This window comes from Bos indicus, chromosome 12, assembly GCF_029378745.1.
Source record: "Bos indicus isolate NIAB-ARS_2022 breed Sahiwal x Tharparkar chromosome 12, NIAB-ARS_B.indTharparkar_mat_pri_1.0, whole genome shotgun sequence".
NCBI classification, from domain to species: domain Eukaryota; kingdom Metazoa; phylum Chordata; class Mammalia; order Artiodactyla; family Bovidae; genus Bos; species Bos indicus.
Genome location: NC_091771.1, coordinates 19,003,406 through 19,026,964, shown reverse-complemented (window position 1 = coordinate 19,026,964; position 23,559 = coordinate 19,003,406). Strand labels below are relative to the sequence as shown.

The 23,559-nt window shown below is 42.8% G+C and overlaps 2 protein-coding genes across 13 annotated transcripts in view; one reads left to right on the top strand and one right to left on the bottom strand.

Moving 5' to 3' along the window:
- Positions 1 to 23,559, top strand: part of RCBTB1 (RCC1 and BTB domain containing protein 1) — a 73,991-nt gene that overhangs the window by 45,016 nt on the left and 5,416 nt on the right. For 7 of the 12 annotated variants that reach the window (XM_019971302.2, XM_070800110.1, XM_070800106.1 and 4 more), the window contains exons 11-13: positions 403 to 554; positions 4,656 to 4,786; positions 12,192 to 14,469. In XM_019971302.2, coding sequence (XP_019826861.1) covers positions 403 to 554; positions 4,656 to 4,786; positions 12,192 to 12,332 — 424 coding nt within the window. In that variant the 3' untranslated portion in view covers positions 12,333 to 14,469. Of the gene's footprint in view, positions 1 to 402; positions 640 to 4,655; positions 4,796 to 12,191; positions 14,470 to 23,559 lie in introns of those variants that run through there. The other 5 variants (XM_070800107.1, XM_070800108.1, XM_070800111.1 and 2 more) reach the window with 5 other exon arrangements.
- SETDB2 (SET domain bifurcated histone lysine methyltransferase 2) overlaps positions 22,441 to 23,559 on the bottom strand; it is a 77,212-nt gene continuing 76,093 nt past the window's right edge. The window contains exon 22 of the mRNA XM_070800105.1: positions 22,441 to 23,179. Coding sequence (XP_070656206.1) covers positions 23,040 to 23,179 — 140 coding nt within the window. The 3' untranslated portion in view covers positions 22,441 to 23,039. The remainder of the gene's footprint in view (positions 23,180 to 23,559) is intronic.

The following is a 23,559-nucleotide window of genomic DNA, read 5'->3' as shown; positions in this document are numbered from 1 at the left end:
CAGTTAGCAGCAGCAGATACATATCAAAAGTTTGAACAGTCACTTTTGAATTTCTTTTGAATTTCATTGTTTGAAATGCCCTTCTGTATAACATCTTTTAAACAAAACAGGTAAGCAAAAGCCTTATCTGAATGAGGTCTGTCAGATGCAAACAGTGGTACTTGTTGAAGCGCTGGCTACTTTGAGGCTATGTATAGTTCTTACTGTTTTACTAGGCAATACCTTAAAGAATGAAAGTGAGTGTATGTAAAAGGTGAATATAAAAACCCTTGCATGTGGAATATATTTTGGTTTTTGTACGTGGAATGAATGTACTACTCAAATAGAGTAACCATCCCTGTAATACTTGTTCATGCTTGCTCCCACCGCCTTAAGCAGGTGAGTTTTGCTGTTGTGTTTCAGGTGTGAGCACTTCCGATCCATGTTCCAGTCTTACTGGAATGAGGACATGAAGGAGGTGATAGAGATAGACCAGTTCTCCTACGCCGTATACCGTGCCTTTCTCCAGTACCTCTACACGGACGCAGTGGACCTGCCCCCGGAGGACGCCATAGGTACCAGCCGCGCTGGGACTGGCCACGGCACAGGGTCAAAAACATGTCTCCCAACTCTTTCTGGGCTCACCTTGTGACTCAGCTGGTAAAGAATCGGCCTGCAATGTGGGAGACCTGGGTTCGATTCCTGGGTTGGGAAGATCCTCTGGAGACGGGAAAGGCTACCCACTTCGGTATTCTGGCCTGGAGAACTTCATGGACTGTATAGTCCATGGGGTCGCAAAGAGTCAGACACAACTGAGCCACCTTCCCATACTCTTATAGTTCAATTAGTTGCTCAGTCATGTCCGACTCTTTGCCATCCCATGGACTGCAGCACACCAGGCCTCCCTGTCCATCACCAACTCCCGGAGTTTACTCAAACTCATGTCCATCGAGTCGGTGATGCCATCCAACTATCTAATCCTCTATTGTCCCCTTCTCCTCCTGCCTTCAATCTTTCCCAGCATCAGGGTCTTTTCCAGTGAATCAGTTCTTCGTGTCAGGTGGCCAAAGTATTGGAGCTTCAGATTCAGCATCAGTCCTTCCAATGAATATTCAGGACTGATTTCCTTTAGGATGGACTGGTTGGATCTCCTTGCAGTCCAAGGGACTCTCAAGAGTCACCTCCAACACCACAGTTCAAAAGCATCAGTTCTTTGGTACTCAGCTCTCTTTATAGTCCAACTCTCACATCCATATGTGACTCCTGGAAAAGCTATAGCTTTGACTAGATGGACCTTTGTTGACAAAGGAATGTCTCTGCTTTTTAATATGTTGTCTAGGTTGATCATAACTTTTCTTCCAAGGAGCAAATGTCTTTTAATTTCATGGCTGCAATCACCATCTGCAGTGATTTTGGAGCCCAGAAAAATAAAGTCTGACACTGTTTCCACTGTTTCCCCATCTATTTCCCATTAAGTGATGGGACCGGATGCCATGATCGTGGTTTTCTGAATGTTGAGCTTTAAGCTAACTTTTTCACTCTCCACTTTCACTTTCATCAAGAGGCTTTTGAGTTCCTCTTCACTTTCTGCCATAAGGGTGGTGTCATCTGCATATCTGAGGTTATTGATATTTCTCCTGGCAGTCTTGATTCCAGCTTGTGCTTCTTCCAGCCCAGCGTTTCTCATGATGTACTCTGCATATAAGTTAAATAAACAGGGTGACAATACACAGCCTTGACGAACTCCTTTTCCTATTTGGAACCAGTCTGTTGTTCCATGTCCAGTTCTAACTGTTGCTTCCTGACCTGCATACAGATTTCTCAAGAGGCAGATCAGGTGATCTGGTATTCCCATCTCTTTCAGAATTTTCCACAATTTATTGTGATCCCCACAGTCAAAGGCTTTGGCATAGTCAACAAAGCAGAAATAGATGCTTTTCTGAAACTCTCTTGCTTGTTCCATGATCCAGCAGATGTTGGCAATTTGATCTCTGGTTCCTCTGCCTTTTCTAAAACCAGCTTGAACATCTGGAAGTTCACAATTCACATATTGCTGAAGCCTGGCTTGGAGAATTTTGAGCATTACTTTACTAGCGTGTGAGATGAGTGCAATTGTGTGGTAGTTTGAGCATTCTTTGGCATTGCCTTTCTTTGGGATTGGAATGAAAACTGACTTTTTCCAGTCCTGTGGCCACTGCTGAGTTTTCCAAATTTGCTGGCATATTGAGTGCAGCACTTTCACAGCATCATCTTTCAGGATTTGAAATAGCTCAACTGGAATTCCATCACCTCCACTAGCTTTGTTCGTAGTGATGCTTCCTAAGGCCCACTTGACTTCACATTCCAGGATGTCTGGCTCTAGGTTGGTGATCACACCATCGTGATTATCTGGGTCGTGAAGATCTTTTTTGTACAGTTCTTCTGTGTATTCTTGTCATCTCTTCTTAGTATCTTCTGCTTCTGTTAGGTCCATACCATTTCTGTCCTTTATTGAGCCCATCTTTGCATAACATATTCCTTTGGTATCTGTGATTTTCTTGAAGAGATCCCTAGTGTTTCCCATTCTGTTGTTTTCCTCTATTTCTTTGCATTGATCGCTGAAGAAGGCTTTCTTATCTCTCCTTGGTATTCTTTGTAACTCTGCATTCAGATGCTTATATCTTTCCTTTTCTCCTTTGCTTTTCGCTTCTCTTCTTTTCACAGCTATTTGTAAGGCCTCCCCAGACAGCCATTTTGCTTTTTTGCATTTCTTTTTTCTTGGGAATGGTCTTGATCCCTGTCTCCTGTACAATGTCACGAACCTCATTCCATAGCTCATCAGGCACTCTATCTATCAGATCTAGTCCCTTAAATCTATTTCTCACTTCCACTGTATAATCATAAGGGATTTGATTTAGGTCATACCTGAATGGTCTAGTGGTTTTCCCTACTTTCTTCAATTTAAGTCTGAATTTGGTAATAAGGAGTTCATGGTCTGAGCCACAGTCAGCTCCTGGTCTTGTTTTTGCTGACTGTATAGAGCTTCTCCATCTTTGGCTGCAAAGAATATAATCAATCTGATTTCAGTGTTGACCATCTGGTGATGTCCATGTATAGAGTCTTCTCTTGTGTTGTTGGAAGAGGGTGTTTGCTATGACCAGTGTGTTCTCTTGGCAAAACTCTATTAGTCTTTGCCCTGCTTCATTCCGTATTCCAAGGCCAAATTTGCCTGTTACTCCAGGTGTTTCTTGACTTCCCAGTTTTGCATTCCAGTTCCCTATAATGAAAAGGACATCTTTTTTGGGTGTTAGTTCTAAAAGGTCTTGTAGGTCTTCATAGAACCGTTCAACTTCAGCTTCTTCAGCATTACTGGTTGGGGCATAGACTTGGATTACTGTGATATTGAATGGTTTGCCTTGGAAACGAACAGAGATCATTCTGTCGTTTTTGAGATTGCATCCAAGTACTGCATTTTGGACTCTCTTGTTGACCATGATGGCTACTCCATTTCTTCTGAGGGATTCCTGCCCGCAGTAGTTGATATAATGGTCATCTGAGTTAAATTCACCCATTCCAGTCCATTTCAGTTCGCTGATTCCTAGAATGTCGACATTCACTGTTGCCATCTCCTGTTTAACCACTTCCAATTTGCCTTGATTCATGGACCTGACATTCCAGGTTCCTGTGCAATATTGCTTTTTACAGCATCGGACCTTGCTTCTATCACCAGTCATATCCACAGCTGGGTATTCTTTTTGCTTTGGCTCCATCCCTTCACTCTTTCTGGAGTTGTTTCTCCACTGATCTCCAGTAGCATATTGGGCACCTACTGACCTGGGGAGTTCCTCTTTCAGTATCCTATCATTTTGCCTTTTCATACTGTTTATGGGGTTCTCAAGGCAAGAATACTGAAGTGGTTTGCCATTACATACAGGATGGATAAACAACATCCTACTGTATAGCATGCGGAACCATATTCAATGTCCTGGGATAAATCATAATGGAAAAGAATGTAAAAGAAAATATGTTGTTCAGTCAGCAAGTCGTGTCAGATTGTTTACAACCCCATGGACTGCAGCATGCCAAGCTTCCCTGTCCCTCACAGGGAATATGCATTTGTCTCATGATATGCTCCGGGAGATGGTGAAGGACAGGGAAGCCTGGCATGCTGCAGTCCATGAGGTCGTGAAGAGTCAGACACAACTGAGCAACTGAGAAACAGCATGGTAGAGTATATAAGTGGATAACGGAGTCGCTTTGCTGTGCAGCAGAAATTAGCACAACATTGTAAATCAACTGTACTTCAATTAAAAAAAAATTCAGGAAGTATATATAGATATCACAGTTAATAATTATGGACACAGTTAATTTATGACTGTGGTCTTATTTTACTCTTTTAATCTTGAAGTGTAAGTTGCTAATGAATTAAGCGTATCATTTTGGAAACACAGGACAATTCGATTTTTTCCTCTTCCTTTGTACTATAGAAGAAATTGTATAAATGGAGTATAGGAGAGGTGTGTTTGGGAGGTGGGGAAGGGTCGAACTTAGAGAATTTATTTAGTAAGATTGAGAGTACTGTTCCCTAAGAAGCTCCTGCTGACTTATCTGTATAACTGTCTTCACCAAAATGAAATGTCTGTAGATGGTTGGAAACTATTATGAGCTCCATTAAGCATCCCATACTTTACTTTCAGGTCTTCTGGACTTGGCGACATCCTACTGCGAAAACAGGCTGAAGAAACTTTGTCAGCATATCATCAAGCGAGGAATCACCGTGGAGAACGCCTTCTCGCTGTTCTCCGCTGCGGTCAGATACGACGCAGAGGTAACGTAAACCAGCGTGCGCAAACACGCCGCCCATAACTCCCCGGGGGCACCTTCCCCCCTTTTTTTCTCATGGGACCAGGAACATGATGAGTGACTTCACTTCTGTTTAGGGAATCACTGAATGGACTGACCCCTAAAAAAATGAAATCTGGCTTGCTTTATTCTCTGTTCACAGCTTCAAAAATGGTTGTTTCTCCTGTTTCTACCTAAGATAGGAAACTGGAGTCCCAGCAGCCCCACTGCAGGTTGGAATATAAAGAGCCACATCTCATGGGACTAGCAGACGGCATGTGATATTTCAAGTATTTCTCCAGGCGAGCGTAATACATTTTTTCTCAGGACCCACTGTGCTTTTGCCCCACTGTTGCCCTGTCATAAGCCAGGGCTGCCCTGTGATTTATCCCTGTGTTTGCTCTGAAGTTCTGTCATCATCTAATTGTCACTCACGGTTATTCATGGATGAAGAGCCTGCTCTGGACTCCTTTTTGTTCGGTGGTTTTTTATACAGGATTGATTCATGGATCTCTGGAGAGTCCCTCAGTGAATGGGCTTTGGGAGCCTGCAGTTCTTTGTGTGCATTTTCTGGAAGTGAAGAGCCATAGTACCATCAGAATGTCAGCTCCCTCTGCGTAGGAGCTGTATCCCGTTCATCTGTGTGCCTTGTGCCCAGCACATGGGTGGCCAGTTTTTGAACTGAGTGAACACGGAAAGGATGCATTAAGGATAATTAGGGAACTGAAGGCTGAGATGGTTGGTTTCATGTCTTCATGGAGAATAAAAGTCAAAGAGCAATAGCTTTGGTTGAGGTGTCTAGCTAAGGTTTGCACCCAAAATGACACAGTCAGTCTTTCATTTTATCATCATGTGACCAGGGAGATCACCTGGTGTCAGAGAATTTACCAGACTCATGCAAAGATCTGCAGCCGCGGCCTTGGAGATGTGTTGGAGGACAGACTGCATCTTTGCTGCATTTGGGGATCAAAATGGACCATTATGTCTTGGGTTTTCAAAATGCATCCTATTTTTATTTCAGATTATATTATGATTATAAATATTTGATGAGGTCAGATATAGCTGATTTTCTCTGTGGCCTTTTCAACAGATGGGATGATGATCAAAGTAAATCATTTCTAATAGGAAATGGATGTCTAGTTTTTTTCCTACCCTTTCTTTGTCATCATGAACATCTCTATTAGCAATGCTGTTTCTTCAGATTTTATTTCCTCCCAGTGATACAATTTTAAATTGGTCCATGACTTTTCACTTCATTTGGCAATTGACTTTGAACCTTCTGTGTCTCTCCATACTCCTTCTCAGTGCTCATGAGGTCTGTGTTCTTGGGATAAGGAGCTTGCTGACCAAAACCAGTCAGGACCACCTGTACTGTGCTGCGTTGCTTCTGTTGTGTCCGATTCTGTGCGACGCCATGGACTGTAGCCCCAGGCTCCTCTGTCCATGGGATTCTCCAGGCAAGAATACTGGAGTGGGTTGCCATGCCCTCCTCCAGGGGATCTTCCCCACCCAAGGATCCAACCCGAGTATCTTTTGTCTAACCTGCATTGGCAGGCAGGTTCTTTACCACTAGCGCCACCTGGGAGCCAGGACCACTGGGGCAGCAACTCGACTCTCATTGCTGGAAAGTTCTTTCTGACCTTCAGCTAAAATCTACCCCAGAAAGTTTATGGAAGATGCCGTATGCCTACCCAGGCCAGGTCATTTCCTTCAGTAGTTTTCACTTTTCTGATATAAAGTACATTAGAGCTGTCCCTTGTTTGAGACCACAAACATGCTTCACCAGAGTCTGTCCCATTGGGGGCGTGTAGTTGGCACTCAGAAGTACATGCTGAGTTAAGTGAACGAATGAATGTATTTGAAACATGTCACCATAAAGTTGTACTTTAAAAAAAATTGTTAAACAATAACTCATAATCCTGTAAATTTTATGTATTCAATGTAGAGAAATTAGAAAATAGAAGGCAAAAAGCCTTCTTTTTAGGTTGAATTATTTTTTATTCTGTTGGGAGTTATATAATTGACTAATGTACCTTTACGTTTTATTACCTTAATACTGTAGAATGTAGAAATACATACATTTAGAATATAAAAATGAAGCCCACTTACTATATCTGTTAGTTGATTGGAAGCTGCTGCTAAGGCAGATTGGAAATTAGCTGCAAAATCTGTTATTTTCAGTGATTCAGCTTAGGGACCCTATGTGACTTTTCTTTCATTCTGTGAAAATGGGAGGGTGGAGACTCCCTGCCTCTCATATTTCTTCTTTTTTCTATAAAAATTACTGTGGTTCCTCCAGGCTTCCTTTTGACAAGAGAATTTTGAAGCAAATGTACATATGTTAAAAAAACAAAAATATATTGACTCAATAGTTGTGAAGATTTTTTAAAGTAAGCTAATTGTTGTGGAACCCTTATATTATAGATGCATTGTCAAATTTTCTGCAAATTTTTAAAAAGTAAAGAAGGACTTAGAGAAAGAAGACTTAAATATTCCTATAGTACAAACCTGAATGAGTGTTGATATCAGGGGAGAAAATGTGTATAAAACATTGTCTCGAGATAGTCCTGATCATGTTTTAGGTATAAACATTTTGAAATGCTTCTATTTATACTGTTTCTTTTTAGGAAATTTTTGTTTTCTGTGTCTGGTTGAACATTAGAAGAAACAGTTGGGGAGTTTTTTGTTTGTTTGTTTAATCAGATTAGAGAACTTTCCAGAAAATACTACTTTCTGAGCAGCTATGTCTTAAAATTTTGCTTTTGGTGGGTAGAAATAAATATGAGCCAAGAATCTAATTACAGAATTGATTTGGGGACATGATTTTTTTAAAACTTAGTGCTAATGCCAGATGATCAGCATTTACTTCTTTTCTTAGGAGGTTAATTAAACATTTTTTGTGATCAGTAGACTACAGAATATTTTTTGAGTGTATGTTCAGTCACTCAATCATGTCCGATTCTTTGTGACCTCATGGACTGCAGCTTGCCAGCCTTCCCTGTCCTTCACTATCTCTCAGACTTCGCTCAAACTCTTGTCCATCGAGTTGGTGATGCCATCCAGCCATCTCGTCCTCTGTCGTCCCCTTCTCCTCCTGCCCTCAGTCTTTCCGAGCATCAGGGTCTCCTCCAATGAGTTGGCTCTTCGCATCAGATGCCCAAAGTATTGGAGCTTCAGCATCAGTCCTTCCAGTGAATATTCAGAGTTGATTTTCTTTAGGATTGACTGGTTGGATCTCCTTGCAGTCCAAGAGACTCTCAAGAGTCTTCTCCAACACCACAGTTCCAAAGCATCAATTCTTCGGCCCTCAGCCTTCTTTATGGTCCAACTTGCACATCCATACATGACTACTGGCAAAACCGTAGCTTTGACTCTACAGACCTTTGTCAGCAATGTGATGTCTCTGCTTTTTAAAAATGTTTTCCAATATGGTGAAACACTGAAATACTTTCTAAAAAAGAAAATCAAAACCCACTTTGATATGGAATGTTTTTGTACTTGATGTACAGTTGATCCTTGAACAGTGAAGGGGTTAAAGGTGTATAATTTACAGTCAACCCTCCGTGTATGTGGTTTGTCCAAATCCCTGGAGTCAGTCAACCTTGGATCCTGTAGTGCAGTTAGTACGTGCTGTTGAAAAATATCACCCTGGCCGAGTAGTCCTTCTGCAAAATGTCTTAGCACTCATGTATTTTAGCCTTGGGCTGTTAACACTGGATAAGAACTCCACTGAAAGCTGCAACATCATTTTAAAATGTGGGTTTTAAGACTGTCGATCTTCCATGTTTTGTTACTAAAGAAAATCTGTGGAAAGAAAAACCAAGTTATTTTCAGAGTGTGTACAGTGATTGGAATAACGCGATGTTTAAAGATTGAGAATGAATTTATAAATGTAGATCTTCCTTCCTAATTAGAACAAATCTGCTATTTGATCTGCTTCAGAATCGCTTTATAATAATTCCACCACAGACAGTCATAAACATGGACTTTGCTTTCTGAAACACCAAGACTACCCATATTATGAGATTCCTTGAATTTACACCCTTGCCCACTTTTATATTCCATAGGCTTGAGAAGGTGCTTAGGAACTTTTCTTACCTCCTGGCCAAATACTCCTTGTCCTTCTTAGAATTTTTTTTTTTTTTTTAAGTCCAGCAGTCCTATTATAGTTGACTTATTAGTTGGGTAAGAGTTGCATTTTTTCCCCTAGGTAATTGAAGATCTGATCATTTGCATATTGAGCTGAACAAATCATGTAGGTTCTTATACTATTTAAGAGTTCTCAGAAGGGCATTTTTCTAATTCACATATCACCATCAGCAGCACATGGGCTCAGGTTGCTGATTGAATCTGCTTGACTGTGCAGCTCTCTGGTTCATGGAAGTGAACGTGCAGATTTTAATTCCTCTCTTCAAGTGCGTTCAGCGCTTCCTTTTCCGAAGATCTGCCTAACCACAGTTTAATTAGTTATTTAGACAACTCAGATTTAGATTACTTTCAGTATTCTTTGGAGAAGGCAATGGCACCCCACTCCAGTACTCTTGCCTGGAAAATCCCATGGACGGAGGAACCTGGTGGGCTGCAGTCCATGGGGTCGCTAGGAGTCAGACACGACTGAGCGACTTCACTTTCACTTTTCACTTTCATGCATTGGAGAAGGAAATGGCAACCCACTCCATTGTTCTTGCCTGAAGAATCCCAGGGATGGGGAAGCCTGGTGGGCTGCCGTCTATGGGGTCGCACAGAGTCGGACATGATTGAAGCGACTTAGCAGCAGCGGCTGTATTCTTTAGTTAGCCTTTCGGTGTTTGAAACTATTAAACATTTGTTGAATGCGGTTGACCCTTGATCAACGTGGGTTTGAACTGCATGGGTCTACTTATACGTGGATATTTTTCAATAGTAAATACTACAGTACTGTTAGATCTGTGGTTGGCTGAATCTGCAAATATGGAGGGCCAACTATAAATTATACTTGGGTTAACCCCCATGTCGTTCAAGGATCAACTGCACTGAGAAATCTCACCAAACTAAATGGAGGGGAAGACAAAGCAATTTGATAAAACTATTTTCATAGAGTTGTGAACTGACAATTTAGAAGCCCCATTTGTATACCTGGGGCTTCCCTGGTGGCTCAGATGGTAAAGAATGCCTGCATTGTGGGGGACCCAGGTTTGATCCCTGGGTCTGGAAGATCCCTTGGAGAAGGGATTGGCTACCCACTCCAGTATTCTGGCCTGGAGAATTCCATGCACAGAGGAGCCTGGTGGGCTACAGTTCATGAGGTTGCAAAGAGCTAGACATAACTGAGCAACTAACACTTTTCACTTTGTATGCCTGTGCTATATAAAAAAGTTCTTAACAGTTTATACCCCAGGTAATCTATACAATTAATAAACTGAATAAACTGGCTTTTTCATTATAATACAAATATCTTTAATTCCAAATTAGCAGATACAGGAGTGGTTAAGTTTTTTTTTTTTTTTTTGACTTTTTATTTTGTATGGGGTAATAGTAGAAGGGAGTGGCAGAGGATGACATGGTTAGATGGCATCACCGACTCAGTGGATGTGAATTTGAGCAAACTCCAGGAGATATGAAGAACAGAATAGCCTAGCGTGCTGCAGTTCATGGGGTTGCAGAGAGTTGGACACAATTTAGTGAGTGAACAGCAACAACAAGTAGCCGAGTAACAAGAGATGCTGTGATGGTTTCAGGCGGACAGTGACGGGACTCAGCCATACGTGCACACGTATCCATCTCCCCCAAACTCCCCTCCATCCAGGCTGAGAAGTGGTACGGTTTTGCAGTGCCAGAATTTAATTTCACCTTTGAACTTGAAATTGTATAATTAAAATTTAAATACCTAAAGATCCATATCTGATACATGACATGGTTTGAAGGACTTTTTATGCTGTGACTGGGTCCTTCTTTCTCAGATATATGTAGATAATAAACTAGTTATGTATTTTTGATAAATTAAAATGTGACTTTCATCTTTCTATGGGATGTAATGTAGTCCCTAGAGCTGTTTATTAACCATTGAGTTATAATACCAGGAGTAGTGCTTTCTCCTGAATAACAATGTGAGAGAGAGTGTTTTATGTTGTAGGGCATTCAGCTGTCCATTTAGCTCACCAGGAATCTCTTACTTCAAAACAAAACAAAACAAAGCCATGGATCCAGAGACTGCGCTAACAATCTAAATGTGTTTTCAGTTATCTGAGAATAGAACTCTGGCAGCAGCTGGCTGAGAGACTTCAGATGTGGTTTCTCTCTTCCTGGTTATATGACTGGAGAGGGTGCTTCTTTCAGCAAGGGACAGAGAGACTCGTAGAATGAGGAAGCATTTGTTTGCAGGGGTCTGAAAGGGGCATTTCTGTGTGGAAAGCAGCCCTTCCCCACCCTGCCTGATATTCTCATTTGGTGGGAGCTGGGATGCAGGAAGCCAAGACCCTACAGTTTAACTGTTGTTGGGATCCTGGTCTGGTAGAACCCTGAATATTGACCTTCAGTATTGCTGGCCAGGTTACAGAAAGCGAGCTGTCGGACTTCACCTTTGTGCACGTTCCAGGTTACCTAGTTGATGTAATAAAAGTATGTTCCAACGTTTGAAGGAACAAGGTCACAGTAGCATTTTGCTGGGGTGAAAGCATGTCTTAGCACAGGCACAAGTAGGCTCTTAAACTCTCGGTTTGCCACTTGTGTGTGAGACTTCCGCTGTGAATGTTGGTAGCTGGTGACCCTTCTCCTCTGATTGACCATCTGAGAAATTAGTGTGGTGGGAATTATAGTGTATTACTCCTTGTGGCTTTAAAAATGAAGACATTTTTATATAGGAGAGCATGAAAGTGATTTTAAGGTCTTGGAATTTTTATTTAAAATTTTTTTAATTGTTTTTTTAGAATTTTTATTTTTAATGTGTCACTTTAGGTTGATCATTTCATCATTTTTCTGTTTCTGAAAAGTCTTTTCTTCCCTTGAACCAAATGACCCACATCTTAATGCTTTTCCCTGATGCTTGAATGTAGTAAAACATATTATATGGACTTAAGTTGCTTTCAACTTTTTAAAACCATGTCTTCAAGTGACTGGATTATGTGGTAATTGTGAAGAAACTGCACCCCTACATCCCACAACTCTGTGTGTGTTTTGAAGAGTCAGACCTGAGTAAGGGAACCATTGCTTTTACTGTGTGATGAGAAAATAGTTGGTATTTTTTCTGCCTTGTACCTGTGGTCATGTGTTTGCCTAGTTTGAGGTTTCTGGCCTCAAATCTCTTCTAGGGGAGGGTGAGAGCTTTGGGGTGAGGGATCTGGAGAGAAGGAATTCAATCAAAGTTAATTAAAAAAAGGCCTCTTCTTGTTTTTATTTTTGTTGTGTGTGTCCAGGATTTAGAAGAATTCTGCTTTAAGTTTTGCATCAATCATTTGACAGAAGTCACACAGACTGCAGCATTTTGGCAAATGGATGGCCCTCTCCTAAAGGAATTCATTGCTAAAGCCAGTAAATGTGGAGCCTTTAAGAACTGAAGCCCAAGACTGCTGGGTTTTGTGTGAGTGCTCTGGGGCTGGTGAAGGCGTGTCGTTTGTGCTCTATGAGGGATGTAATTCTGCAGGTAAAAAATAACAAACCATCACATGTCTTGCTCACATTGGGATACAGCTCTCTGTGTAGGGATATGTGAAGAGTGCACAGCTCTTCCTGAACCCATTTTAAACTATTTCCAGATGTGTGTATTTTGAATGTGACCTTAACATTTGGCTGGGACATTGTAAAGGGGTGAAAGTTTTGCTAGTTGGTTGTTTTTTTGTTTTTGTTTGTTTTTGATTAGAGGAACTTCTAAAGTTGGAAGCGGACGTTTGTGGCAACTCTCCTGGCTCATGTATCGGCAGCCCTTTTGCTCCCAGGAGTTGGGATAGTGCACGAATTGTGAGAGGCGTAGAGGCCCCCCCGCCCTCCCCCGCCAGAATGAAAGGTGCTGACTTGGGACTTGGCTGAGAGCTGCATTAGTTGCCAGGTCTGTAGCCTCACTTTGAAGGGATAGTTAAGATCGTTTGAGGTTTTGTTTGTGTTTTTGCATCATTGATGACTTTTTTTAACTTCAAAATGATATTCAATTTAATATAAACCTATTGAAATGGTAATTACACAAAGACGAATTTCTCAGTTAGTCAGGGTTTCTCTTAAGGCTTAAGTACATGCAAGAGTAGTAATGTAGAACTATCTATGAAAAATTAATAATGGAAGAAACTTCACTTGGGTGAAGGTGAATATTTTATAAATCAGAGTCTCCACTTCTAACAGTGTTTTATTAAGGTTAAATTTGAGAACCCAAATTTAAATGCCCCCACCTTTTCCCCTATAAATGCTAATCATGTAAGAGGATAATAGTGATATATTCCTCATTCTCTTGCTTCCTAAATCATGGTTGCTGAATCATCAGATTTGCTATGTCTGACTCAAATAAGTAGTTCTTAAACCCAAGTTTCTTACAGGACTTAACAGAGTTTGTTTTGATTGGTTTTTATCTGTGCCAAATACCACCATACATTTTGCTTATTTGAAATTTCACCAGCTTTCACATTTGACTTTCCTTTTGGTCGTGTTAGGTATAATATTTAGCACAACTTGACTTTGAAGAAGGATCTGAATTAGGGGCGGGTGGTCTGGTTATGAAACGTGGCTCTGGGAGTAAGAGTGTTCAGTGTGTGTCTTTGCAGCTTGCTTCACGTGTCTGTGGAGCTTGCTTGGAGAGCAAGGCTTTGTTTTTCTCTCTGGCCAACAGACTCATTTCTCTCTGTGGAAGCTCCCCTGGTGAACTGTTTGCTGTTTGGAAGGTCTCCCATCTGAATTGAGACTAGATACATTTTCAGACTCAAATGAACAAGAGGGTGAAGAGATGCTGCAGCTACTGTTTTTAGCAAAGTTTCTGTGTGTGTTGGTGGGGGAGGGCCCAAAGATGGGAATTCATTGATGGGGGCAATAAACACAAGCCCAGAAATCCCAGCCCCCTTTCCTTGACCGTGTTGCAAGTGATCAAAGCCCAGTGAGTTACTACATTAGGATTATTACTGCAGCATGATAGAATTTTCTTACTAGGTTGAGAAATGTACATTAATTTGATTATTAGCCATGATGGGTAGTATTTATAACAGTCACTCTCATAGGTTATCCGGGCAAAGCAAGAACTTCAGTGTGTTTACTATTGCTCTTACTTGAAAAAAAACACTTTAACAAAAGCACAAATTAACGTAGTATATCCATTTCCATAGATAGTTCATTCATTCAACAAATATTTGCCGAGTTCCTAATAGGTGAAGAACCACTTCTCAGATTACTGAGTTATTTGTATGAGTATGTATTCAGTGAAGAGAACAGGAAAAAGTCCTTCAGAAAGTACTTGTGTGTATGTGTTTTTTTTTTAATTATGCTCTCTTATTTTTCTACCTGGTTTTGTTAATCACGTCAGGAGATAAAAACTATTCTTTGAGTTGTTTTCTTCATCAGACATAATTATGAAAGCCGAAATATTTGTATTTCTTAAAATAGCCCTAAAATATACTCTTGAACTTCTTACTGGAACATTTGATACTCTAGTTATACAGGTTGTATTTATGCAGTGTTTAGAGTGACATGTTAATAAATAAAGCAGTCTGTTAAAATGGGCATCTAGAGTTATCTTTTCCCTCTCAAAAATCAATAATATGCAGCCTTAAAAAGGAAAGAAATTCTGACACATGCTGCCACTTGGATGAACTTTGAGGGTGTTATGCTCAGTGAAATAAGCCAGTCACAAAATGACAAGCCCTTTATGATCCCACTTACATGAGATCCCTCGAGCAGTCAAGGTAGATGGTTGTTGCCAGGGGCTGGGGGAAGGGGTCCGAGGGGTGATTACATAATAGGTTCAGAGTTTCAGTTTCGTAAGATAAAAAGTGTCCTGTGCGCAGATGGTACACGACAATGTGAATGACTTAATGCTGCTGAACTTAACCATGGTTAATACGCTAATGTGTATTTTGCAATGAAAAATTTTTAAAAAAGCAGTACTCTGATTCTTGGATATTAGGCTAAAAGCAGGTACCACTGTGAGCATTTCCCTGGTGGCTCAAAGGGTAAAGCATCTGCCCGCAGTGCGGGAGACCCAGGTTCGATCCCTGGGTCAGGAACATCTCCTGGAGAAGGAAATGGCAACCCACTCCAGTATTCTTGCCTGGAGAATCCCCATGGACAGAGGAATCTGGTCGGGCTACAGTCCCTGGGGTCGCAAAGAGTCGGACACGACTGAGTGACTTTCAACTTCACCACGAGCATGCTGTGTCTCAGCTATGCCCCAACCCCAGAAAATAGGCTCTAGCTTTATTCCTGCTGAAAGACACTACAGTTGAGCCATCACAGCGAAAAAATATTAATATATCCGGATCCTTTGGGGGACTAATAAATGAGGGGTGAGACATAGTCCCTGTCCTCAAGGAATGTGAAAATTGTTAGGAGAGAAGAGCGAGATTTAGGAGTAAACACCGTAACATTTAGAAACAGCTTCTCGTAAGTCATTGAGAAGAAACCCCGTCAGGTTAGTGTGAGAAGTACTCGTTCTGAAGGCCCTGTTGGTGCGGCACGGGGGCACACACACTGTCCTTTTAGCCCATTTCCAAAACAGGTGAGCGGCCCAAGCAACGGCTTAGAGGTGGGGGCTAACACGCCTTTCAGAACGTTACCGTAAGCAAGCTCGTTTGGTCAGAATGGAAAAAATAATCCAGGGCTCCTCAGGCAGCAGTGTTGGCAAGGGGAGGCCATGTGGACACGTGTGGTGTTTGTGTGTGTGTGACGTGGATGAGAACAGTTATTTCCCACGATGCCAGGCCCTGTGCTTCACAAATATTTTGTTTTTGTTTTCTGGCTGCGCTGAGTCTTCGTTGCTGTTCGAGGGCTTTCTCTAGTTGCGGCACTCGGGAGCCTGTTACTCTTAGGTGCGGTTGCACGGGCTCTCATCGCAGTGGCGTCTCTTGTTGCAGAGCCTGGGCTCCAGGTGTGCGGGCTTAGCAGTTGGGACACTGGCTTAGCCTGGCGTGTGGAATCTTCCCTGGCCAGGGATCGAACCTGTGTCCCCTGAACTGGCTGCTGCTGCTGCTGCTAAGTCACTTCAGTTGTGTCCGACTCCGTGCGACCCCATAGACGGCAGCCCACCAGGCTCCCCCGTCCCTGGGATTCTCCAGGCAAGAACACTGGAGTGGGTTGCCATTTCCTCCTCCAATGCATGAAAGTGAAAAGTGAAAGTGAAGTCACTCAGTCGTGTCCGACTCTTAGCGACCCCATGGACTGCAGCCTACTAGGCTCCTCCATCCATGGGATTTTCCAGGCAAGAGTACTGGAGTGGGGTGCCATTGCCTTACAGCAGGCAGATTCTTATCCAACGCACTACCAGAGAAGGCCCCTATGTTTTCTTTTTTAATGCCCACATTTTTGTACCATAGACTAGGCAGAATTAGGCTCAGATTAAATAATTTTTTCAGCAGTAAGCGACTGCAGAAGTACAAACCCAGGTTCTGTTTTCACTTGTCCAACATTTGCCACCTGATGGCTGCCTCGTTCTTGTTGCTCTGTTGTGCTGAGTTACCACTGTGAGTGACCAGTGAAATCTGAAAGTAAAGTGGAGGCCAGAGGGTTTTTTAGAAATAAACGTCATGACATGAGAACTGTTCCTCAGATAAGCTTTGCTGTAGGATGTAAGATCGGGGAGGCAAGCTGAAGTTACAGCAGCATCTAGACGGGGGCAAATCTTTCTTCAGCAGGTCTAAGGTGGAGCCTTGGCTTTTTTATTCAGGTATAGTTGATTTTAGTTGATTTATTTATTTATTTATTTTTTCCAGTTTCAATGGATTTTTTTTTTTCCAGTTTCAATGGATTTTTTTTTTCCAGTTTCAATGGATTTTTTTTTTTCCAGTTTCAATGGATTTTTTTTTTCCAGTAGTTGATTTATAAGATTAGTTTTAGATATACAGCATATTGATTCAACATTTTTATAGCTTATACTCCATTTATAGCTATTATAAAATCTTGGCTATATTGTGGTACAGTGTATCCTAATAGCTTATTCATTATAAAACATAATAGTTTGTAGCCCTTAATCCCCTAATGCTGTGTTGTGTCCAGCCCCTTCCCTCACCCGACTTGTAATCTCTAGTTTGTTCTCTGTACTTCTGAGTCTCTTTTCTGTTATAGTCACTAGTTTGTTTTAATTTTTAGGTCTCACATGTAACTGAAAACATACAGCATCCGTCTTTTTCTCTGACTGATCTCACTTAGCGTAATACCCCCCAAGTCCATCCACGTTGTTGCAAATGTCAGAATTTCCTTCTTTTTGATGGCTGACTAGGACACACTCACACCCACATCTTCATCTGTTCATCTGTTGATGAACACTTAGGTTTCTTCCATATCGTGGCTAGTGTAAATAATGCTGCTGTGAATACTGGGGCATTGAACCCGGGCCACGGCAGTGAAAGCCCAAGTCCTAAGCACTGGATCACCAGGGAACTCCCCTACTTATGGTCTTTTTGAGGATACCCATTCTGACAGGTGTGAGGTGATACCTCATGATACTTTTTGCATTTCCCTGATGAGTTAGCAGTGTTGAGCATCTTTTCATGCACCTGTTGGCCATCTATCTCTATGTCCTTTTTAAAGAAATGTCCCTTTTGGTCTTCTATTTCAATCAAGTTGGGTTTTTTTTTTATGTTGAATTATATGCGTCATTTACATGTTTTGTATATTAACCCTTTATCACTCATATCATTTGTAAATATTTTCTCCCATTCAGTAGGTTCTTTTTGTTCTGTAGATGGTTAATGTGTCTAGACTGCTGTGTCTAGATCAGTGTTTCCTTATAGATTTCCTGTCTGGATAATCTGTCCATTGATGTAATTGGGCTGTTAAAGTTCTCCACTATTATTGAGTTGCTGTCAATTTTTCCCTTTATGTCTGTTAATATTTGCTTTATAAATTTAGGTGGTCCCGTGTTGGGTGTCTGTATATTTCCATTGTTATATCTTCTTTGATCCCATGATTGTTACGTAATGTCCTTCTTTACCTCTTTAACAATCTTTGTTTTAAAATCTATTTTGTCTGGTACAGTATTGTTTTCTTTTGATTTCCACTTGCATGGAATGCCTCTCCTTCTTTTAACTTTGTCTCCGTGTGTCTTTAGATCTGAAGTGACTCTCTTGTAGGAAGCATGTTTTTATATCCATTCACCTAGTCTCTGTCTTTTGATGAGAGCATTTAATCCATTTATATTTGTAATTATTGGTATGTTTGCAATTATTGCCGTTCATTAATTGTTTTGTAGTTCTATTTGTAGACTGTTTTTGTATTTATTTATTTTTTCCCTTCTTTTGTTCTCTTTCCCTTGTGATTTGATGATTATTTTTAGTTTATGTTTGAATTTCTTTCTCTGTTACTGTTTTTTGGGGTTTTCGTTTATGGGTACCATGAGGTTTTTGTATAGCTGCTGCTGCTGCTAAGTCGCTTCAGTTGTGTCTGACTCTGTACAACCCCATAGATGGCAGCTCGCCGAGCTCCCCGTCCCTGGGATTCTCTAGGCAAGAACACTGGAGTGGGTTGCCATTTCCTTCTCCAATGCATGAAAGTGAAAAGTGAAAGGGAAGTTGCTCAGTCGTGCCCAACTCTTAGCGACCCCATGGACTGCAGCCCACCAGGCTCCTCCACCCATGGGATTTTCCAGGCAAGAGTACTGGAGTGGGGTGCCATCGCCTTCTCCTTTTCTATAAGCAGTCTATGTATATGTATATGTGATTATTTTAAATTGTTGATCTCTTAATTTCAGATGCATTTTAACAGCCCTACAGTTGTACTCTCCTCCCCTCATGATGACTGTTTTTGACATATATTTTGAATCTGTTTGTCTTGTCTGTCCCTTCTTTTTGTAGGCATAAATGATTTTTACTGTTACTTTTGTCTTTTCTGGAGAAGGGCATGGCAACCCACTCCAGTATTCCTGCCTGGAGAATCCCAGGGACAGAGGAGCCCGGCGGGCTACAGTCCACGTGATCACAAAGAGACAGGACTGAGCAGCTAACACTAACGCTTTCACTTTTTGTCTTTTATCCTTCCTGCTAACTTTGTTCATGAATGATTTACTGTCTTTGCTGTATGTTTGCCGTTATCAGTGAGTTTTTTCCTTTTATAATGTTCGTGTTTCTAGTTGTGTGGCCTTTTCTTTTCCACTAAAAAGTTTCCTCCAGCATTTGTCGTAAAGTTGGTTTGGTGGCACTGAACATTTTTAGCTTTTGCTAGTCTGTGAGACTTTGGATTTTCATCAGATCTGAACGAGAGCCATGTCAAGAGGAGTATTCTTGGTTGTAGGCTTTTCCCTCTCATTTCTTTAAATACGATCATGCTACTCCCTTCTGGTCTGCGGAGTTTCTGCTGAAAAGTCAGCTGATGTCCTTACGGGAGTTTCCTTATAAGTAACTTGTTGTTCCCTGTTGCTTTTAATATTCTTTCTTTATCTTCTGTTTTTGCCATTGTAGTTACAGTATGTGTGGTCCTCTTTGGGGTGATCCTGTTTGGGACTCTGTGCTTCCTGGACTTGGGTGACTGTTTTCTTTCCCAGGTTAGGCAAGTCTTTAGCTTCTGTGTCTTCAGGTGTATTCTCGGGCCCTTTCTCTCTTCTCCTTCTGGATTCTCTATAATATGAATGTTAGTGTGATTGTTACTGTCTCAGTGATCTCAACTGCCCTCTTTCCATTCTTCTTTTCTGTTCAGTGGCAGTGATTCATTCCCACTACTGTCTTCAGCCCATGGACCTGTCCATCTGTATCATCTTAGCCTGCCATTGATTCCTTCTAGTGTGTTTTCATTTCAGTTATTGTATTCGTCATCTTTTGGTGGTTCTTTATCTTTTCTCTTTTTTAAGAACTTCTGATTTCTCACTCTGTTCATTTATTCTTATTCTCAGTTCTTTAGTCATCTTTATGATCATGACTTGGAACTCTGCCTCTGCTTCACTCTAGGATTGTATCTTTCATCTGGGATGAAGTGTTCCTCTGTCACCTCATTTTATTTAACTTACTGTGTTTATTGCTGTGTATTGGGGAGGTTGGTTATGTCTCCTGACTTTGGAGAAGTGGCTTTTGGTAGGGGGTGCCCTTCGGTGTGGATCTTTCTGCTGTGGCAGGCTGACCACTGAGGGCTGTCTGGAAGGTGTGGCTGGCCTCTGGTCTGATGGGTTGCCAGGCCCTGCCTTGTACAGAGGCAGCTGACCACTGGTTGGCAGGTGGATCACGAGGCTGTGGAACTCTGCGAGGCTCGCCCAGGGGCTGGTGCTGGCTCATTGGAACCAGGAATTGGGTCCAGGAGATTCTGGAGCTGGTCCTGCCCCCTGGTGGCTGAAGCCAGGTCCTGGAATCTTGCTTCAGGGCCCTGGGGTCCCAGAACTGGTGTCAGACCCCTGGTGCGTATGGTCAGTTCCTGACACAGCTGGCTACAGGGTCTGGGGTGTCTTTTTTTTTTTTTTTTTAAACCTGTGCTGGGTCTTAGTTGCGGCATGAAGGATCTTAGTTGTGGCATGCGAACTCTTAATTGTACCATGCAAACTCTACTTCTCTGACCAGGGATTGAATCCAGGTCCCCTGTATTCGGAGTGTGGAGTCTTAGCCACTGGACCACCTGGGAAGTCCTGGGTTGGGGTGTCTTGAAATTGGGTTTATCTCCTGGTGGGCGGGGCTTGGGCCCATCTGGTCCTGGGACTGGTACTGGCCTGCTGGGGGGTGGGCTGTGGTTGTCCTGAGGCGGGTGAGGCTGGTCCCCAGGCTGGAGCAGGCTCACTGGTGAGTGGGCTGGGGCTCCGGGGAGTCTGGGGCTGATGTCTGCCCACTGGTGGACAGAGCTGGGTCCCAGTGTGATCAGGTCTGCTGTCTCTGCGCCGGGGCCTGGCCCTGTGGCAGGCAGGGCTGTGTCCGGGGAGGCTCTGGGCTCGGGGGTCTTAAGGCGGCAGGTCTGCTGGTGTGTGGGGCTCTGTCTGAGGTATACCAGTTGTTCTGCCTGAGGTATACCAGTTGCTGCTGCTGTTTAGTCGCTGTGTCCAACTCTTGCAGCTCCATGGATTATAGCCCGCCAGGCTCCTCTGACTGTGGAGTTCTCGAGGCAAGAATACTGGTGTGGGTTGCCATGCCCTCCTCCAGGGAATCCTCTCGACCCAAGGATTAAACCACACCTCCTGCATTGGCAGGTGGATTCTTCACCACTACGCCACCTGGGAAGGCCAAGGTCTCCCAGTACTGGTACCTGTAGGCTAGTGAGCAGGGGCACGGCTCTTACTGAGGCTAAAGCTAGAGGATTCCAGAATGGTGTTGGCCACTGGTCTACCAGCAGTGTCCACGTGGTAGAATGAGCTCCCAGAAACGCCGGTTCTGTGTTCCAGGTGAGCTCCAGTCGCCTCCCAGCTCTCAGGGAGACACTTCACGATGAGCAGGCAGGTCTGTCCCAGGCTCTTTTCAAATTCCTGCTTGTGCCCTGGAGCATGAGTTCCTGTGTGCAGCCTTTAAGAGTGAAGTCTCCGTTTCCCCCTGCCCCCTGGGACTCCCAAAGGCAAGCCCCACTGACCTCCAAAGCCGAATGTCCCAGAGGCTCAGACCCATTGTTCCTTGGAGAGAACCTCTCTGTGGGTCACTCACCCCCAAGTCTTGGTCTTGACTATATTGTGTGTTTGCACCACCACGTATCTGGTCATGGTTCTTTCTTTTTATCTTTAGTTGTAGAAAAGACCGTTAGGTACCTTCGGTCTCTTTGATCCATAGCAATACATAGTTGTGTGTGTGTGCGTGTGTTCACTCAGTCTCTCTGATCCATAGTAGTTCTTGGTGTGTGTGTGCACACATGCTCAGTCGTGTCCGATTCTTTGTGACCCCAGGGATTGTGCCCTCCAGGCTCCTCTGTCCATGGAACTTCCCAGGCAAGAATACTGGAGTGGATTGCGACTTCCTTCTCCAGGGGGTCTTCCAATCCAGGGATCCAACCCACATCTCTCGTTTCTCCACCATTGGCAGGCAGATTCTTTACCACTGACTGTACCAGCTGGGCAGCAAGTTGTAATTTTGGTATGCCTGTGAGGTGAGGTGAGCTCAAGAGTCTTTCTGCTCTGCCACCTTGTAATCTAAAGTATATATACATACATATATATTTTTTTGGCTTCTGTAGTTTTTCCTCTGATGATTCTGATGTGTAGCCAAATTTGGAAACCACTAAGATTTTGCCCCCGGTTATTAGTGACTTGGGCTGGGGTTGCCACTACAGCAGGGATGGACATGTTCTTCATTTACGTCCTGCTCTTCAACAGGTATTTTTTGAGTGTGTTATGTGCCAGATACCATGCTAGGGACTCAGATCAAACTCATGCTGAAATGTAGCCCTGCTGGGGATCAGATAGTGTGGTAAAAAGGTAGAAACGTGAATGTGAAGTTTTCAGAGGTCAGACATAGAGGACATAACGTCTGAACTGTATATTGTTAGGTTGAGAAAAACCTCCAGAGAGGCCGGTTTTAAATGTTTATTTTGAAGATGATATTGTACTCACGTGGTGACTGTGGATGAAGAGAAATTTCAAAAGCAGACAGGTTTGGTAATGTATAATATAAAAATTTATTATATCAAAGAGGCATTATGGACTGGAACTAGTCTCAAAAGATAAAAACAGTTTATCCATTTAACGTTTACTGAGCATGCTAGCTGCTGGAAACGTGACAGGGAGAAAAACAGGAATGGGAGTTTCTGCCCACAGGCTGCTTACACTCCAGTGGTCGAGGTGCGATACAGTGGCTTACCCCGAGAAGAGACGTGAGCAGAAAGGACGATCTCGGTGAAGACCTCACAGCAGAGCGTGCAGAGGCCCTGGCGCAGGAGGACCTGGTGTCCACTTGGCTCACCGGAGTGGGGGAGGGGAGGAGGCCACTAAAAGATTTTTAAGAGCCATGGGAAGCATGGTCTAATTTACTCAAGTAGACTCTGAGGAATATCTTACTAGTGGGAGAGAGGTAGAAGATGACAGTAAGGAGGGGGAGGCAGATGTACCCATCAGCAAGAACAGGTAAGAGCGGGCAGGGACCAGAGACTCCCCGGGGGCCTGGTGCTGAAGGTGTGTGGCTTTCACAGGCCAGTCTCCAGCTTTCACCCTGTTTGCAACTGTGCTCGATTCCTGGCTTAGGAAATGGTGCTTCTTAAGAAGACAGGGAAGAATCTGAAGTGGAACTTGACTGAAGCCCAGAGCACAAGGTTTGTTTTAAGTCCTGGAGTAGCTCAATCTCTTCCTTCAGCTGCCGTCGCCTCTCTTCAGATTGATGAATTTGATTCTCTATCGCTGTGAGAAGGAAGGTATTCAGGTTACTCAGTGCTTCTGCACATCATGTACTGCTTCTGGCCGCTTCTGAAAGTGCTCAGTGCACAGCCCTGTGCCCCAGTGAAAAGGGCCCAGTGTCTTGTGAGTTTTCATGCCTTTGCTTCCTCTTCTAGTTCAGGATCGAATTCTAGTATTTATCACACTTAAGGCGGGTCCAGAACTCTTGAAAATTTTGTATACAATTAGAAAAGGTAGCTTCTGTGTATCTTTGAGGACTTGAAAGCAGCACCTGTATAACCTTCATGCTGCACATTATCCATTTATTGGGAGAGGATGTGGTTAGACTACCGAAGGTAAGGCAGATCTTTCAGACAAATGCATCCTAGTTTTAATGTTACATA